This window comes from Petromyzon marinus, chromosome 2, assembly GCF_048934315.1.
Source record: "Petromyzon marinus isolate PM22_M1 ecotype Great Lakes invasive population chromosome 2, UKy_Petmar_22M1.pri1.0, whole genome shotgun sequence".
Classification (NCBI taxonomy): domain Eukaryota; kingdom Metazoa; phylum Chordata; class Hyperoartia; order Petromyzontiformes; family Petromyzontidae; genus Petromyzon; species Petromyzon marinus.
This window is the reverse complement of record NC_133668.1, coordinates 9,220,712-9,240,227: the sequence shown is the minus strand read 5'-3', so window position 1 is coordinate 9,240,227 and position 19,516 is coordinate 9,220,712. Positions and strand designations below refer to the sequence as shown.

The 19,516-nt window shown below is 44.4% G+C and overlaps 1 protein-coding gene across 2 annotated transcripts in view; it reads right to left on the bottom strand.

The window, feature by feature from the left end:
• Nucleotides 1-2,286: 2,286 nt before the first annotated feature.
• Nucleotides 2,287-19,516, bottom strand: part of ANKRD28 (ankyrin repeat domain 28) — a 44,019-nt gene continuing 26,789 nt past the window's right edge. For both annotated transcript variants that reach the window (XM_032964521.2, XM_032964512.2), the window contains exons 14-28: nucleotides 17,379-17,519; nucleotides 15,309-15,420; nucleotides 14,501-14,527; nucleotides 14,113-14,184; nucleotides 13,220-13,421; nucleotides 12,737-12,824; nucleotides 12,504-12,621; nucleotides 11,952-12,171; nucleotides 11,271-11,358; nucleotides 10,576-10,659; nucleotides 9,591-9,736; nucleotides 8,570-8,652; nucleotides 7,419-7,501; nucleotides 6,068-6,159; nucleotides 2,287-5,737 (exon numbers count right to left, since the gene is read on the bottom strand). In XM_032964521.2, coding sequence (XP_032820412.1) covers nucleotides 5,367-5,737; nucleotides 6,068-6,159; nucleotides 7,419-7,501; nucleotides 8,570-8,652; nucleotides 9,591-9,736; nucleotides 10,576-10,659; nucleotides 11,271-11,358; nucleotides 11,952-12,171; nucleotides 12,504-12,621; nucleotides 12,737-12,824; nucleotides 13,220-13,421; nucleotides 14,113-14,184; nucleotides 14,501-14,527; nucleotides 15,309-15,420; nucleotides 17,379-17,519 — 1,927 coding nt within the window. In that variant the 3' untranslated portion in view covers nucleotides 2,287-5,366. The remainder of the gene's footprint in view (nucleotides 5,738-6,067; nucleotides 6,160-7,418; nucleotides 7,502-8,569; nucleotides 8,653-9,590; nucleotides 9,737-10,575; nucleotides 10,660-11,270; nucleotides 11,359-11,951; nucleotides 12,172-12,503; nucleotides 12,622-12,736; nucleotides 12,825-13,219; nucleotides 13,422-14,112; nucleotides 14,185-14,500; nucleotides 14,528-15,308; nucleotides 15,421-17,378; nucleotides 17,520-19,516) is intronic.

The following is a 19,516-nucleotide window of genomic DNA, read 5'->3' as shown; positions in this document are numbered from 1 at the left end:
GGGACAATGCGTAGCAAACACGTGTCCTTGTGATCATCCTTATTTGAAGCAAAACCGTCTTGAACATTATCTCAGCGTCTGTTAACATACTAACCATATTGACACCAGTGACGTGTGGTATCCTGTATAGATTTGTCGGTATTGTGCAGGGTTTGTGAATTGTGATTGTGGTGCAGTATGCATATTATAACCTTACGATTAACGTTCGTTTAAATCGTACACGGTCGTATAACTGAAACGTTTAAAATCGTAATGTTATCGCCCGTAGTCGCGTGTTCGTGTGTTGGTGCTTAGACACTCCACGTGTGCTCGCGCACTGATTTGTGATGTGCATGCACATGTATTGGCGTGTCGGTGCACGCGTTCGAAGCAAGCACGACCAGTGCAGGTGAACTAATACGGCCACGTAACACAAAAAAAGGGCGCTGTACATGTGCAGTTCAATGAAGCGGTCTTCGTTTTGGGGTGAGCGAATCAGTTTGAATACAGGCGAAGGAAGCAATGTCCCGTGGTTTATTGCTCCGCTCGCAAGTTGCCCAATGGTTCGTCGCGCCCGAATCTCGATTGCCTCGTTCCGTAGCTCATTGCCCGCTCGGTAGATATCACAGCGACTCGTGCCGGAGGTTGTTTCAACGAAGAGACGGCGGTGTGCTCACGGCAATGACCTCCGTCTTGCCTGTGTCCGGGGTTGCGCTCACTTTCTTTACTTTTGCAGCGTAACGCGAGCGCTGTCCGCACCTCGGCTACTTAACAATCATTGAGCCACAGCTGACGGTGGCTCCGTGATTCTCTCGATGCGCCACGATTTGCGATTGTTTGACTCAGCAAGGCGGCTTGACGTGTTGTCTGGGTGGTGGTGGTGGGTGGGGGGGTGTGCGTCCGAGCTCTATCCATTGCTGTACTCAATATTTGCCACGTCAACGTGTTGGACTTGAAAGGAGAACTTCGTGGGAAGCCACCCACCTGCCTCGGGCTTGTTTTACCTTGCCTGTGGCTCGCAGCGATGACACACAGGCAGCTGAAGCAAGCCTGAGGCGGAGATGGGAAGATACGTCTTTCTGTTAAAACCCCCAAAAAAACCCATCAGCCGAATGTGTCATATCATGTATGTATAATCATGGGTGTATGTGATGGGGGGGGGGGGGGTAATGCAGTGGGTTTACAACTGCGCTTATAAGCCCAGCATCCGGAGTTTAATTTCCCGGACGCGGATAGCATCAGTGGCGAGTAACATCTAAGCCGGTCATGCAATAACTAGCGGAGAAGAAATGGTCATCAGCCAGCAGTACATTCATTGCAGTTATTATAAGGCAGTGTTGGTGATTTCTTTTCTTCTGCCACTGCAAATCGGTCATGTTAGTTTTTTTTTTAAATAAAAAAAGTGAAGAAATAACTGGCCACTGTCAAGGACCGTATATTCAGGTGCATTGTTCTGCACGCACAAGCAAGTTTAAGCCACCGCGTGTGTGCGCGGGATACTGGTGAGAGTTAGATATACACGAAGCTGAGTTTGGTTGGAAGACGTTTATATGGGGCAGTAATGTAACGTTTAAATTATACGCTTTAATACCAAAAATATTGTTCATTTCAATCTGTACCGTATTAAAAACCTGTACGTCCTCAATAAAAAATTAAAAAAATATCATTACTTTGTGGTTATTACATTATTAAAATGTATCACTTAAAAGCGACACGCACATTTCTCTATTCTTAACTTACCTTTGCTTGGAAGCCAGACAAGGTGCATGGATGCAAGGAGGGACAGATTCTAACACATTTACAAATATGGTCACTGAACCTTCAACGAGTCACGGGCGAGGAACTGTTGTAAAGGCAGTCTGGTGGGATCTGTAACTGTCCTGTCATGATTAACCAACGGTCCAGCGATGTAAACAATGACGAATTGTTTCCAGTCCACATTTGGTTTTGACTTTGAATGGCCATTCAAAGCCATGGTTTTGCATGGACTCCAAAATAGGCACTCAATGATAGCGTCCCATTTCAATAACTGGGCCACTTTTTTAAACCAACCCCCCTGGTTTTTCGAAACACGCTGGGTTGACCTCAGAAGTGCAAATAATGCTATCAGTAAATGTAATTTGCATTGATCTTATATATAGCCTTTAACCGTTCCACTACTTACAAACCATAAACACGAGAATGTGTTTATATAGGAACAGCTAAATGGCAGAGAGGTATAGGGCAAATCAAGCCATAGTCATGCTGATGAGTTGTTAGAAATGGACTTCACGGCCTCTAATACAAATTATAAACATGGCAAACAAGTCTGAGCCACATTTTTATTTGAGGAATCTGCTGATGTGCAAAATACAGATGAAGGCAGTTTTACTCAGTCCAGTTACTGCAAGTCATAACATTCAATTGCCTTTTCCTATATGTGATAACATCCAAGTCATAAAATTACAATAAAACATCTATTCAGAAACCCTACTGTAACAAAGTGGTTACAATTGTATTTGGTAAAATGCACTCTAAAAGATTGGAAGCCACTTCTTTAAATCAAACATTAAAGCATTTGTATTTTTAAACAGTTACGGCCACAATGACAACACAGACCTGCCTTGCTATATCGTACCTAAACGTAAAAATAAAATGCCTTCTGCAAATTATCAACCACCATGAAATTTCACCCCTTTTCTAAGGCTAATATTATTACCATTATTCAATCTTATATTTTATACAATGATGCATATTAAGGCGGATGCACAAGGTAAAACTGTGGCCTATGGAGTTATGCAAAACACAGTGTTTTCAGTCAATGTTTTATATATACTGCACTTAGTAGGGTTCTCTATATAGTTCGTCGAGATGGAACTGGACTGTTCTGTGCCACCCTCTAAATACCGGCGCATTGGGAGCATGTGGGTTTGGAAGCAAGTGTACAAAGAGCAACACCATTTGCACGCGTGCATGATGACGTCACTAGAGTTGCTATGTAACAAATGCACCGATGCCAACTGAATCGAGTGAACGTTGTGCAGACATTCTATATTCATAATCAACGGGAGGTTATGAAGAAATCCCATATAACCCAAAATGTGCCGGACACCATTGGGCTGCATTGGTAAACACGAACATTACAAAATAAACCATAAACACACACACACACGCTTGCCTATAAGGACTCATATAATCTATACAGTACACAGGATACCCTTTTTGCTATATACTTCATAAAAGCCTTACAGCAGCCTGTTTCAGTATAGCAGCTGCAAAATTTTAGTGCAGTATCAACATTTAATTTGCTAGTCTTAAGTGGCCCATATTGTGAACACCACCACGGAAGGTATATCATGCACTGAAAACGCCCATGGTGTTTCCATACACCCTCGAGAACTTATTGCTACATCTTTTTATATATAACATGCCAATAGTCTATGAGAAATATTCTTTGGAAAGAACAAAATAAAATCCAGTTACCTGTTTTCAAAGCAACAAATATACATATAGCCACAGCTCAGGACCCACAGTTGAACGGAAGAGTGCATTTGTCGTGGTGTTGTCAAGTGATGTTACCAATATATCATGTGGATAACGGTTTAGTTATTAATTGACCTTTAATTTAAATTAAAGAAATTGCAATGTCTCAACATAACGTTGTAACTTGAAACACACTATAAAACTCTACACCCAGTTTCTAAGCATACCATAATACTGTAGCACATACTTCATTGACATTTTCCATCTGCAGTAAATCGAGTAAAATCAATAAACACTACATTGATTAAAATCTGCAACGTGCTTGTCTTCTTCCTCGCTGCTGTGTGCATTTGTGCACGTGTATGTGGGCAGACACACATCTGTGCCTCTTCCTGTGTGTTGTGTGTGTGTGTGCGCGCGCATGGGCAAACCTGTATGCCTCGTGCGTGTGTGGGTGCACATGGACGTGCGTACTGAACTAAGTGCTGTCTGCGAGGTATGGAATGATCCAACGTGTCCATATTGCCGGGAAGCCCTGACACACACAACTGTCGACTGTGGAGCTGCAGGGACCACGTGTGTGCGTGCTTCATGCAGAGTGAGGAACATGCCAGAAAACTCCGCACACCGGCCCACGCTCACTACCAGTGCCAAAAAATGGCACTCCACCCTGGGACCAAAGTTTACAAGCTGTTATTACATGACTGAGCCTGGCAGGGCACCTTTTTTCTCTCTCTCTCTCTCTCTATCTTAATGGCTCAGGTGAGGATTCAGTCCCATGTTAAAGGCTTATTGTATAAAGATGCTCGAGTGCAAATCGATTGGGTTTAAGGATTTGTGCTGAACTGCCACTACCTCATTCCACCAAAATAAAGCAAGCTAAACATTAACACTAGCGTATGTCCGCAGCCCTCTGCTATGGAATACAATTTACACAGACTACACATTTTACAGTATATAGTATTTGTTCTAAAGACTGCTCAGGCTGTACTGAGTTCTCCGTAGTTGCAAACACATACGCAATTGTTAAGTGCTTGAATTATGTGTTGGCTTGGATTATACATTCACTAGTGGCTTCACTAGCCACTATGGTGCAGATATGCCTCCATACTGCAACAGAGCTTGAGGTGGAGAGTGTGAAATTCCTAGGAGCTGTGTCAAGTCACATTTACGTTCGTCTCGTTTGCGTTCGTCACGTCTCGGCATTAGCAATGCACACCTGTCTGCTTGTGCACCTCTTAAAATGCACAGTACAATGGATCACGTTAGCAATATTCCTAACCAATTCTAGTGTTTAATTTCTTTTACGTTAAAGTTTCGTAGATTTATAGACAAAAAGCTTTTAAATATTGCCATCCTGAAGTGCCATTTACAATTGAGTATTGCAACCTTGTTTTAGGCATTACTTTACATGACGCACAAGCTGCCTGCTATTTATAAAATACCATGACTTTACCTAACCATTTCTGGCTATCTTTGGGAAAAATACTCTTTACATCTAATTATCGGGTGGGTAAGTAAAAAAAACTGTTGTCAAAGACAGTGCAAATGTTATTAAGGATTCAGGTTCACTTAGCGGCTTCAACGTAGTCTCATATTGGTTTTCAAGGCTTCGAGCCAATTCGCATTAAGCCAATTAAATTTTGAGGATGGTTAACGCAGATTTGGCAGAGCCAAACGTACGTTCGACTATTACGAGGTTTTAGGGTGGTGGGGATGTGCTGGGGAGAGATTGGAAATGTGTAAAGATGGGGGCGTGGTGGGGTGGGGGTGGTGGGACATTTGGGGTCATGTTTGGAAATAAGGCAAGGGAATTTCGGGATAGGAAGGGTGGGACTAGCGTTTGGTCCATCAGGTGTAGCCTGACGGACAAATCTCTTGACGGATTAAAAACTCAGCTCGGGTCTAAGGCAGGGTTGTGCAGGTCAGTATGTCTCAGAATCGGAGTCCCCAATATGGTCGTCCGAGTGGCTGTTGCCCACGTGGCCGGGCGGCCCGCCTGCCACGCCATTCTCCACGACGCAGGCGGCCGCCACGGTGCTGCACAGTGACGGCTGCAGAACTTCGCCGTTGGGACCGAAGCCCACGAGACGAGTGTGTGGCAGTCGCACTCCGGACCCACGGTCGATTCCTCTTACACCGCCTGGAGGCACGGCCTTCGCCAGGACTGGGGAGGAGTGCAGGGATGAAGCGGAGGGAACGGCATCGGGGGAAAGTGGCAGCATGGCGCCCAGGATGAGGGACAGGCACTCGGCCACACTCTTGTTTGGGGCACAAGAGAGTGCCGGTGTGTAGCCTGCATGTGAGAAATAACAACACGACCGTCATGTCTTGTGGTGAAATACGCTTCCCAAAGTGAATTATTCGTACAGAAATCCTGCATTACATAATCCAATGCAGAAAATAAAACAAGGCAAAGGCGCACACAACTGAAATTATTGGAAAAAAATATTCTGCAAAAACACGTATAAAACGTACACAATACACTCAGTGAAAACACCATAATCCATGTTTTCAAAGCTTGAACTGAATCGCACACAAATGGGTAGGCAGCTGCTGTGCTGATTGTAGACTAAAGCGCAAATTTCCAACAAAGTAATGGAAGCGACAATATGAAGAGCCCTACCATTATGGTCGACGGCCAGGATGCTGGCACCCTTGTTAAGAAGCACCTGTACGACTGTTGCCATGCCACTTCTGGCTGCCAGGTGCAAAGGACTAAATGCACATGCACACACGCACACAAAGTACAGGAACAACTGACATACAACCCAGTCAAGAGCACTGAGAAAACTCAAAAGGAATATACAGTAAAACCTTGGATTGCGAGTAACTTGGCCTGCGAGTGTTTTGCAAGACGAGCAAAAATTGTAAATAAATATTAATTTGATCGTCACGTGATCACAACTGATATACGAGTGCTTTGATATACGAGTGCTTTGGATTACAAACACGTTTCCGGAACGAATTATGCTCGCAATCCAAGGTTTTACTGTAATTGTGTATTGAGGCAAAGCAGGAAATTCAGAGAGCAGCTTGCACGAATCCTGGCAAAACCACACTGCGTTATTATCTCCTGCTGAATACACTTTTAAATCGCCACCATAATTAACATTGCACGATAAAAAAAAACTCAAAAAAACACTTTGTCGACCCATCAATAGCACAACTAAAAGCACCACACTTCTGCATGTAATCCAAGAGGCACAGTAAAATAAAGTATGGACACATTTTACATAATTTACGGTTGCATATAAACTTAAATAAAAAAAGGGGTAAAGGTGCAGCCCTGCAATTGCCTGCTCCCACCACCGCTGACCGAAGGGCCTCCACGAGGGAGAGCTCTAGTGAGCCCTTCTCGAGCAATGGGTCCTGCTCACCTTCCTGGCCCTGTGGCCAAATCAGCTCTGAAAACATTTTTGCGGACCACCATGCACCAAAACAATATTTTAAAAATAAATGTAAATAACATTAAAAGCACTGTCAAATGTAACTTAAAATTTATTTTAAAAAAGAATCGACTTGCTTTTTGTTGTTTCACATTAAGTTCAATGCGGTATGGTGTTTTATAAAAAAAAATCTTGACATCTGAAATTTCCGTAGACCACTTCCCACAGCCCTGCAGACCACAACTTTGGAAACCACTGCTCTAGAGGGTATTTGGCCTACTCGTTTACACTGAACAGATGTCTTTGCAGAGGTGGGAGTACTCACACTTTACCTCGCCACACTATCTGCAGATCGACTGTTGTGTACCCCGTTTATTCTGGTGGGTTGACAAGAGGTGGGGGAAGGGGGTGAATTAAAATGCATGCCAGTTGTTTCAACTACTGCGCCGCGAGATCTAACTCAACCGGCAACCTTTGGATTACAAGGCCAGTGTGCTAACTATTACAACGTGGCAGCCTCCCCGAATAAATCAATACTTGGAGAAATAAATGTCTTATGGTTGGTTAAATGGAAGTATGATGTCGTACGTCTGGAGAGCGGCATTTGTAGCATTGATGAGGTTGAGGTCGTCTAGCTTATCCAAGATCAGCAAGGCACACGTCTCATGGCTCTGTGGACACAAACAACAGCGCACGTCAGTCAGCAGCACATGGCAAGTCTTATTGCTAGACCTGGGGCAATACAACAAATTACAATGGAAATGTTACACCCACCGCTGTAATTAGCACATATCGATGTGCCTAAAGAACATTTTAATCGGTGCACATTACCTGCTCTGAAATCCGCATGAGAAAACTGGACACTGATCAAGAACGCGGAACAAATTCAGCAAAGCGCACAAAAAGCACGGAAGTGCACTTTTGGATCGATACTAGGAGATTAAGGAACAAAGGGACAATAGAACACATGAACGCTAGAGACATGAGATTGACTGTTAAGAACAATAAATAGGCTTCGGCAGGGCATGCCAGCTCTGTGCATCTTCATCAGTGTTAAATACTGCGGGCTTGCCAGATAGTTCGAAAAGTGGAAATTTTATCCAATCACAATAAGAGACGAGTAACATTGGCTACCTATAAACCATTGATTAATTTCGAAACCATGCCTACTCATCTACAAGAGTCTGCACCAATCCGCTCAACGCTATCTCGCGTGGCAGTGTGTACTAGTCTCAATGGACCTCAAACGACGCCGTCTACGACCCGAAGCCCATGGTGATGTACTCTACCAACCCGCAAACCTCGTGCGATATGGACAGTGCAGTTTGGGGTCTCCAGCTTGAAGACCTGGTACTGGTTACTAGTAGATTTTCGAGATTTAATCCTCGAGTCATAGCGAGTTTTGCAAAAGACATAAAACAGTGTTATTCCAAATAGTTTACTACGTGTTATCAGTGCGCATTCGTGATGGACTGGACTCATAATGGTGCGCGATAACAAGTGTTCAGACTTACCAACTTATGTGCACCGTGGAAACATACCTATGATCAATGACAGATGTTGATGATGATGATGGCAGCAATTTGGTGCGAGCATTAATCCCACAGTGAAAATGTATATATGTTGAACTTCTTTCGCACCGTACGTAGCCAACCGTGCTAATCGGAGGTGCCGTGCCAACTGGCTTGCCCATGTCACACACAAAGTGTGGTAGAGGCTGCATGTGTGCACAAGCTCACTCTGCTGCAGGCCAGATGAAGGGCTGTGTTCCGGTTGGCATCCTGCAGCTTGAGATCAGTTTTTGTGCTGTTCACCAGTACCTCTGTCGATGCAGCATGGCACAAGCGGTAATGGTTTAGGAATATGTCAAGAAGGGATTGCATGAAAAATAAAAAAAGTTACAATATTAAAATGAATGTGGAGAATTGACAATTTCTTAAAGCAAAGTTCATACGTGCTGTAAACAGTAAGCAAATATTCGTTGCTCCCAATTTTTTTTAATTATCTAAACTCAATACAGTAGTCCCTCGGTTAACATTTTGTAATCCGTTCCATGAAAAATACTCTCAACCAAAAAAACAGAAAACCTAATGTCAATGAAGCCAGACGAGGTCGAAACCGCTCATAAATGGGAGTCGCCGATTGGCTGAGGGCAGGCTGAGCCGACTTACGAGCACTAAGAGTTGGCCGAAATTTGGAGCCTCCGCGTGCATAACTTGAAACATACCGTTTCATTGCTCGATGATTCGTGGCCAGGGCTAACGTCAGTGGCGAGTGATACCGGAAGCTGTCCTGTCTGTCTCTCCCCTTCAACAAGGCGCATTGACCAGTGTAGCGAAGAGCAGCAAGATCACAACCCTATATACTGACAAGGCAATAGTTTAATGTGAATGTGCCATTTTATTGAGAGACCGTGTTATCTTGGTGTGGTCTGGGACTGTTTTATTATTTTTGCCGCCTTGCCAAATGTTGATGAATCGAATTTCCGTAATATATATTTTATTATTTACTTTCAGTGACTTGCTTACTATTTTCTCTATTTTGCACTTCTATTGTTTTTTTGTATTGTTTGCTCTTGTAACTTGCTGATCTGCCCATACTGTGAAAAAGAGCTTCATAGCTCATTGGATTACTCCAGTTTAAATAGAGATTCTGATTTCGATTCTGGTATGGGGGAAGAGGTCTTCATCCAGCAGGGCACTGTAAAGACGTAATTTCCCCTGTGCATAATTTGTCCACCTGTGCCCGGGGACAACTGACCGACGGCGGTGGCCTGCCCGTTCTCGCACGCCATCATCAGGGGGCTCTTCCCAGCCATGTCGGTGACGTTGACAAGCGCGTTGTGGCTGAGCAGTAGCTGGAGGCACTCAACGTGGTCCGTGAAGGCAGCGGCGTGCAGCGGCATCCTGCTCACGGGGCGCCACCATGCCGCCAACACCAGCAACAACACTTTCAGCAAACGCACCCGGGCCAGTCATCTACATGTAACCGAGGTGCTATAAAAAAATCAAAGTGTCTTTCCTGCTTAAATGCACTCTGGGAGGTGCTCATTTTCCCCTGACGTCTGGATCATCATTCACACGTTTTACGTGTACCACACCTCCCGTGCAGTATATCGAGATGCCCTGTGGTAGGCTAGCCAAAGGATCCCCCCCCCCCCTCCCCAGGTGGGAGCTCTCCCCTGTGCCACACAAGGTGAACGCAGCGCCGGTCTGCAAGTGGGTATTCGTCTGCAAGTTGGTATTCGTCTGCAAGTTGGAGGTGATCTTACGGAGTGGCTTTTGCTATTTTGAGAGTCATTTATGTTGAATCGGCATTTGTATTTCCATACTCCAATGGTGGGGGCCAAACTCTTTGCAGATTATAAAAATGTTTGACTTCCCACAAAGCGAATCAAATGCTCTGATAATGCCACTGAACAAGATGCACATGATACAGGGATAAACAAGATTATATTGTATGTCACAGAAGAGCTTACCTGCTACATTTAACATTAAAAAGCAGTTTAAATTAAGTTCCCCATACGTTAAATATCCATAGATTGTAAAGCCTGTTTCAGACCAACTAATCAAAACATGCAGCTGCAAATATGCAAAGGCGCCAACAGCCATGGTCGAGCAAAACATCACAATGCCAGCCACTTCAGATGTGTGCATCACATTGCAATGCATAGGAAGGGTACGTATATTGCTTACACTTAAACCCTATATGGCTAAGCCAAAACAGATGTCCCATCAATACCTACCTTCCCTTGGCATCAGGGCAGTTGATAATCTTGGCACCAAAAGTATCGATTAACATTTCGGCACAGCTTTCATTGTCATTTAACCTGCGACGGAATGAAGAAGACAATACTGGTTTTTAAAATGCATCTCTTTACACGTGCTACCCCATTGAAAACTTCCACCTCACTGCCCCCTCACACATCCAATACTTCATTGCTAAACACTGCATAAAAGACATGTGAGGCCCACTGTTAACTTCCAAAAACACTTGTTAATTTACGTACAATTGTCAATGATGCTGTCATAATATAAAAAAAACATTTGTTTTAATTGAAACTCTTGACAACACACGATGTACATTACCGTTGAAACACACCTTGGAGAGATGGGAGAATGAATAATGAATAAGCCATCTAAAATAGCAAGGCCAAGGAGTACCCATCACACGATAGGTTCCCCATGGTGCGACTATTGTTCCGTTTCCCTTATGGCCAACACAACTCCATATAGTTCTGCGGAACATCGCGCATATACCCCACATGCCCTTCATTCACGCACCTATCGAGAAAAGATAATGCCATAATTTATTAAAAATATAAAAATAACCTGATAAAAAAATATATATCCCCTCCCCAACGATGTATTCACATTTTTTTTTTACGAGCACAGTTTTAGCGGTTCTGAGTGCAGATCAGATGAACAACGCAGCACTCACACAGCACAGTGCAGCGGTGAGAAGGCATTCCCTTCCTGCTTCTGGAATACGTCCAGCTCCAACAGCAGCTCTACACAGCCGTCGTGACCTGAGCATTCCACAGAAGTCACGCAACGCATGCATCACCAGATGCCGAAACAACCATCTTAAACTCAGACGCTTCGTGTTTCGACGTCCGTTAAAGAGGACAGAACAAGGTCGGTAAAACACATCGAGTTGGGAGAACAACCCAGGAATGAAGTTGAGCAAAAAGTGTTTGATATAATTGTAAAAAAACATCAGACCCTTCATCATTCTGGACAATGTGCAAGAAGAACCCACGTTACAATGAGTACACCCACCATGGAAGCCATTATGCGACCGTTACCCATGGCTACAAAGACTTAGATTCCCCATAGCCATAAAAACTTATGGGGAAAGTGCTACTAGTGAGCACCTACTAAAGGTCAGCATAAAAAATGAAGGGGGTGATAAGGACGAGCATCATGCCTGGCTGCCTTTTATCTCCCCAGTGCTGACGTTTTACACACCACATTGGGTGAAACATAGCTTAAGGCTGAAGTAATGAACGGGAGGCTCAGTACACATTTAGACAGCACTTGCCACCAGTGTCATCCACAGGCAGAAACTGAACCCAGGTCGCGAGGTCACACACACACACACGATCCGTGCACAGCCCACCATTGTAACACGCCCAATGGAGCGGCGTGTAGCCGTTGCGGTCGGTGAGTGGGATGGGTGCGCCGCTTGCCATGGCGGCCTGCACGAGGGCGGACAGGATGCCCATGTGACCACAGGCGGCAGCCATGTGCAGTGGGGCCCGGCCACGCCGCTCGCGCAGGGACACGTCCACGCTGCGCTGCAGCAGCAGATCCACGCACTCCTCGTGGCCGGTTGCCGCCTGTACACAGACGGCACCGCCGCACACGGTGCAAGAATCAGTGACCACCCATCGTTGTAAAGCTGCCGCGATCACCTCGTGGATTACGAGTTCGTTAGCGGTCCTTCCACTAGTTTTATGTCCCAACTCAAAAAGCAATGAAATTAAGCTATTTTATTAAATGCATGACTCTACTATTTTAGCCAAATCTTTTCAGAAGACACGTTGGATAAATGAACCTGACTGAGATACACAGACTGACGGAGGAAACATATCGATTTAAACAATGGAAACTTTGAGGAAAAGGTACGATGTGATGATCGTCTGTTATTCTAAAACAGGCGGCTCCTCACCCCTCTGTGTAGTGCGGTGCACCCTTTGTTGTCCTTGGCATTAATACTGGCTCCTTTGCTCAACAAAAGAGAGGCGCAGTCAGTGTGGCCATTCCCGACCGCCAGCATCACAGGCGTCCTGTGAAAGCGAGAGCAAATCAACACGAACAGCAATGAGCCCAGCATTCAACTACACCTCCATTTCATATCGCAGCACACGGGATGAAAAGCGGGTGCCTTGCAGCAGTACGTACTGCTCGTTGGCGTCGCTCGCGTCCACCGCCTCGTTGGAGTCTGCGTTCTCTACCAGCAGGCGCAAGCACTCCACGTGTCCATTGGTTGCTGCATGCAAAAACAAGAAATGCCGCAAATGCTGAAAACACTCCCAATGCGGCTTTTCAAGCAGAGGCAATCCACAGACAAGACTCCGCAAGGAGAAGGGCACCACCCCGTCCTCACTTCCAGGCCTGATCTCAGAGGTAAAAACAGCCGATGCAGAGGCAGTGCTCGCTGCCAATGCCAGCTATTCATTAGGGAGCCAGTGAGGCTGTGCCCCAGGAGTCAAAAAGGAAAATAAAGCCCTGACAATACTCACCTGCTCATTATCAAGATGATAAACTGCTACCCCCCCCCACCCTCTCTCTCTTTTCCCCTCCTTCCCCAGCACCATATCCCTCACCCCCAGAGGCATCTGCGTCCCCACCAATATATATCCACACACCGGTCACCAAGACTACCTGCAGAGTGGAGGGCGGTCCGGCGATCGGGTCCCTCCTTGAGCAGAACGGACGCCCCGTGCTGAATGAGCACGCGCACGCAGTCGGTGTGCCCTCGCAGCGCGGCCAGGCCCAGCGGGGTGTAGCCGTTCCCTTCCCGTACATCCAGGTCGACCAGCGAGCGGATGAGCACCTCTAGCGCACCATGGTGCCCGTGGTACGCCTGTGGGAAAAGGCAGCGTGAGTGTCGGTGAGTGCATACAGAAATGTGAGGCCGCAAAACAAAAGCATCTTGATGCACGCCTAATGCACAAAACAGTGATAGGGAGAATAAACGTGAATAGGTAAAACTAAGATGTAACAAAAAAAATCTAAAGTAATGGCACTTGTGATCAACTTGAATTATGAAGCAAATTTTTAAACCTCACTAAATTTATTATCTAGAGTTATGGGGGAAGGGATGGTTCAGATAAAACAAAAAGACGGATAGTATGTAAATAAGGCGATAGAATGCATTCATTGTTTACATTACATACAGTGGGGGTCTAGATGTTGTATGTGTCATCTACTTTTATTGTATGTTATAGTAATTGGTCACCGAGTCACAGGTTAGGAGCAGATATTTAGAACCAGCACATGAGTAACAAGGAACGAATGAGCGTGGATTCGCCTATTCTCTATTTCATTTCCTTCTTTCACAAACACAGTTAACCTGCGAACTGCATAATTCACCCGCAGATAACCGAGAGTTAACGAAATTACCATGTGCATGGCCTTAAAAACTATTGATTTGAATGAACGATTTCAACAATGCTAAATTAATTTGAAAAAATACTGCTGGAGATGTCCCCCCCACTGCCCCCTACATTGTGGATTGGCCGCGTCAAACAAAAGGAAGGTGCAGGCACACGTACGGCCAAGTGTAGGGGGCTGATGGGGTGTCCACTTTTGCCATCGCTCTGGAAGGCTCCAGGTTGCTCCAGCAGCTGTACGGCGAACACAAACCACATGGCCACTTAGTCCACCTCTCAAGATTGCGGTCGCGCTCAAGGTGTGCAGAAGCAGAACGACGAAGGGCCAGACACGAGTCTATCCTCTCGCTAATTGCACGATGTGGCACGGCAGTTTACAGGTCTCGTAAAACATAATCTGAATATTTAAATAAATGCACTGTAAATGCAATTTATTTCCATTGAAAATGGAAGCAAATGTGCATCTATAAAAGTCAGAAACTAATTGACAGTAAAAAGTGCTTTTTACTCAAGTGCGCAATGTATGACTGCAATCCAGCCAGTTACTTACAACGTAAAGTGGTGCTTCATTGGCAATCTGGTGGAGAAAGAACATGGAAAATGTTTTATATAGGTGAGCAGTTAATTATAAGCTGCAGAATAGAATGGATCCTAGAAAAACATTACGTGCTAATATGTGTATGCACAACGCTTACGCAAACAATGTAATTTGAATGCCTCTGCATATATAAAATTCGGTAAGGAAGCACAAAAATAGCAGATGCTTTACATGTATACATGTGCTTGACAATGCAAATGAGATGAGCAAGCAAGATTTTAACTTGTTTAAAGATGTATTGCTCTCATTTTAATGAAAATGAAATATTTTTAGGGTGATTGAAGTGACGTTTTTCACTTTTTTTATTGTGTAAAAATACATGTCGGTGTTGATAGATGTTCGAAGAGCTGGAGTTAAACAACGACACCATCAAAGAAGCTACTGGTGCATGCAAAGAGCGCTACAAATATATTGGAAGAATGAGGTAAACAACTTGGAAGCTCAACAATGTGCAAGACACAGGAGGGCAGAGGTTACTGACAGTGTAAAATAAGTTGCCACCACTGGAACCGTTGCCTAAAATGAACCAAACATCTAACGAAAACAAGCAGTCTTCAAGATGAGAATGACCCCTACCTAAGACTCCTAAGACCAGACATTGGGGGTCAGGTGTCGACTTCGCAACAGCTATGATATCACAGAAATGAGGCAGCACTGGTGCGATAGATGTCGGGACAGCATCAATAGAATCGGTCCCAGTGACCTCCTGACTTGTGTTAAAAGGAGCGTGGAAAGCGGTGGGCATGCAAGAGGGACATACCAACTCGAGACACACACGGTGGCCATATGCAGCGGCGTAGTGGACGGGCGTGTAACCCTGCTTGTCCTGGATTCCTGGGTCGGCGTCCTTTCTCAAAAGGTGCTCCAGACATCTGGTACAAATAAACAAAGGCACAGCCGCTCGCTCAGCTACCGAGTCTCATGCCGCCATCCTATTCCCATTCATTCACATCTGTGCTTCTGAGCAAGTACTGTGTACATGTACAGTAAAACCTTGGATTGCGAGTAACTTGGTCTGCGAGTGTTTTGCAAGACGAGCAAAAATTGTAAATAAATATTAATTTGATAAACGAGCGAGGTCTTGCAATACGAGTAGTACGTGTACGCTTTGTCTGCCAAGCGTCACGTGATCACAACTGATATACGAGTGCTTTGATATACGAGTGCTTTGGATTACAAACACGTTTCCGAAACGAATTATGCTTGCAATCCAAGGTTTTACTGTATAACCCTTTTGCAAATCCACTGCTGGATGAGGGCCTTCTCATTCTGTGCGGGTCGTGGGAGTTATTTGACCATTATTCACCACGCTGGTTAACGTGGGTTTGTGAAGCGTAGACGTAACAGGGCATAGACAAAGGGACAATGCATATTGCTGCACTGCCCTCTGCTGACAACTACGTAGCACATAATGCAGCCACCGATGATGCATGGTGTTTACCCATCCAAGCACTATCAAAGTTCATCCCTGCCAAGCTTCCAAGATCTTACAAGATTGAGTGCATTCCAGGTGATTTTGTAGTAGGCTAAAAAAATAGGATAAATAAGAACAGAAGTGAAGAACGTGGTGGTGCGAGCATTTATCTGCAGTGGTGAGCACACACAGTTGGAGATATTTGTCCCAAGTGGCTAGCCTTGGTTAAAAAACAGATCAATAAGCAGATATTTTTTTACTTTATAAAACACATACAATGTAACTGGTATTGGCCAAACATCCCAAAGCTGAAAAGTTACCAGATAATTCCTCAATTGGAATTACACGTAGCAACATCGTTCCCTTCCGCAAAAAAAAAAAACACTCGGTGAGGTTTTCATGGGTAAACAAGCATAGTAATAATAGCTATATAGGACTGTACTGATATTGTATTGTACACTGAGAATGATACTGTGCTATAAGTATCCACTTACAAGGCAACCTTGTTCTCTTTGTCAGGTGCCCTTAGTAACAGCTTTGTGTTGCTTTTCTCTGTCTTAGGCAACAGCCAATGTGAACGCTTGGCAAAACAACACCGACGCTTAATGCTCCATAGCGATTAGACCCGTCCATCATTCACTTCCACTATTAATACTAAAGACATATCTGTAAACAGTAATTATGAATCAGGGTGTCAGCTGCCAATGTGATATTTACTTTCACAAATAATGTTATTTTATTATTACATGTACTGCACATTAACGGCTGTAAATATTAAACATTTGGTTTATATTTTAACTTATAACAAGAGTGCATGTGGGTTCCGATGTAATGATAACAGGTGGCCATTGAAAAAGTAACATTTGGACGAATCATTAAAGAACATTTAGCTCTTTGAGACTGACGATATGATCTCATTTCCCTTTTAGATTTGAGCTTTAGGAATGCTAACATCAGGAAAAGCCAAGCATTTTGAAAAACTTTCAGTAAAAATATTTATTACTGCTGTAAAACCTTCAAATTAAACTTCCATGTTAAACAGCCTTCAACTTCTATATTGGCCAAGCTTCTCAATGCACACAATACACAAACGAACGAAAGTGTATAACCAGTTTAATACAAACGCATTCGCTCTCCAACACACCGGTGTGCTTTATTAGTGACGAATTGGCATGTTCTGTTTACGTGACAACCCTTACTAGTTGGCCGTGTCGGGTGGTGGTGAGTTTTTAACGACACATTTCTATATTTACGCGATCTAACCCAAAACAAAAACTCTATTATGAAGTGTAACCAATGCTACGAGGCGAAACCCGCCGCACAACGGGAGCCGACGATGGGAATGTGTTGCGAAAGCATGGACTGGATGGTGACTGAACGCCCCCCCCCCACCACCCGTTGGGACCATGTCCTCACCTGCCGTCCCCGTCGGCCGCAGCAGCGTAGTGCAGCGGTGTGCAACGGCGTTCGTCCTGCTCATTGAGACGCGCGCCTGACGCGACCAGCGTCACCACACACTGCACATTGCAGTTGGCCGCTGCGTAGTGCAGCGCTGTCCTGCAATGAGCAAACGCGTGGCGCACATCAGAGCTGCTGCTGCTGCTCGCAAGATAATAACACTTTCATTTCATATAGCGTCATTCATGCCAAGCATTCCACAGCGCTGTACATTAATACCAACTATAATCACCCAGGAATGTCTGTGCTTAACGCTAGTGACGTCAATCCACATCGACCAGCCCCCCTCATTAATAATCATGAACAGGTAACGTCCTCCACATGGAATCCCCCCCCATTCATAATAATTAGCGGGTGACGTCACTCCACATGGGGGGCTGAGGCGCCTCCTCCCCCCTCCTCGGCACCAACTTACAACCCTCACGACAAAGGCAGAACCCTCACGTCACGTGATCTCCGTAACGCTATTGAGACATCAAAGTAAAAAGGACGTCATGATGAACAAGGGATTATAACCTTAAAATGAAATAAGTCTGTGTCACCGCGCCCTAACAAATTGCACACGCATTATTGCAATGAATATCATGTCGCGGTCTGATTTTCGCTTGCAGGTTTCAGATTTACTGCAATACACCGATCCTTGGACGGGCAAAAAGCTAGTTATATATAAAGAACAAATCCCATAAACAGCCACAATCAAAGCAAATTGAAAACCCTACTACCAAGCAAAATAAAAAAATTTACAAGAAATTAATAAATGGCACCAAAATGAAAGCAAACAAAAAAAAGTTGGCTAACGTTGTGTCGCTACTTCTCCGGCCTCTCTTATGTACCGTGAAGAAAGGCCACTGCTTGAAACGTCAACGATTGCATGGTTTTCCTTTAAAGGCAGTGTTATTAATGAACGTTTCACGTTGTTTTTTTGTTATTTGCACTTATGCACCACTGCCAACGCAGTATCACGGAATAATGTGTAAAATTGGGCATTGTTTACAGTGGAAATCACACTTAATTAACAGTCTCTTCAAACCATGTATGGACAAGCATGTGGCGAGGGATATGTATATGCAATTGTTACTCAATATACATAGTGCAGTGGTCAGTACCCTGCTCCATCAATCCAGCGAAGCGAGTTCGATTGCAGGCCACAAGCTAATAGGTTATTTCCAACCCCCCTTCAGCAACCCGCATTGACCAGCATGGTGAAGTATTGTAAAACTCCCATGCCGAGGCATTCATCGAGCAGTGAATTGTCTTCTAAAACACTTCTTATTCTAAAATAGTAATCATGTATGTCACAAAAGGAGAAACTAGACTGCGCCATTTAAAATAAAAACCCATTACAAACACGCTGTATTTAAAATCACAAGCACGCAACTACAAGTGTACGTGTGCGGCCACGCACACAAATATGCAAGACCCTGGCTCAGGTGAACACACACACACGTATGTATAAAGCAACAGCACACGTGGCTGGTGTGCACATGTTTACGCACACCATCTGAATGCAGCCAAAACAAGTATGCACCCACGTGGAAGAACGCAGCCTAGCGCCCGCAAACACACGACCGCCCACAAGCTCACAAACACTGGCTTTACACTGCACTTATTCACAGATGCGAAAGCAAATATCCTGTAAGTGAGCAGAGTTGTGTGCATTGGGAATTGCAAGTTTATTTTAAAGATTTCTGAAAAAATAATTCTATACAGTATATGAAAAGTCATGTGTTTGAATGCTTCCATGTGTAACTAGCAAGACTGATACATGTTCTTCACTACAGTACCCCACTATGAAAGCATTTCATTAAAACGTATTATTTTAACAAAAAATGGTTTGCTATTCTTCAGCAGTGTAATGGGAGAAACACGCTTAGGCATAGAAAGGTGAAAACGATACCAGGAACAGAAACCCCCGGTTTATGAAAATATGACTCATGTCTAACGTAACTGTATAAATACACAAAAGCCACATCTGACTAGCCACATCACACTCTCAGGAAGCACTGAAAGGGCAGTGAAAACGAATCCTTCCAAATGGTATTCCCCAGCTAAAACTACATTGTGACATAGCTTACCCTAAGGCGAAAGTTTATTTT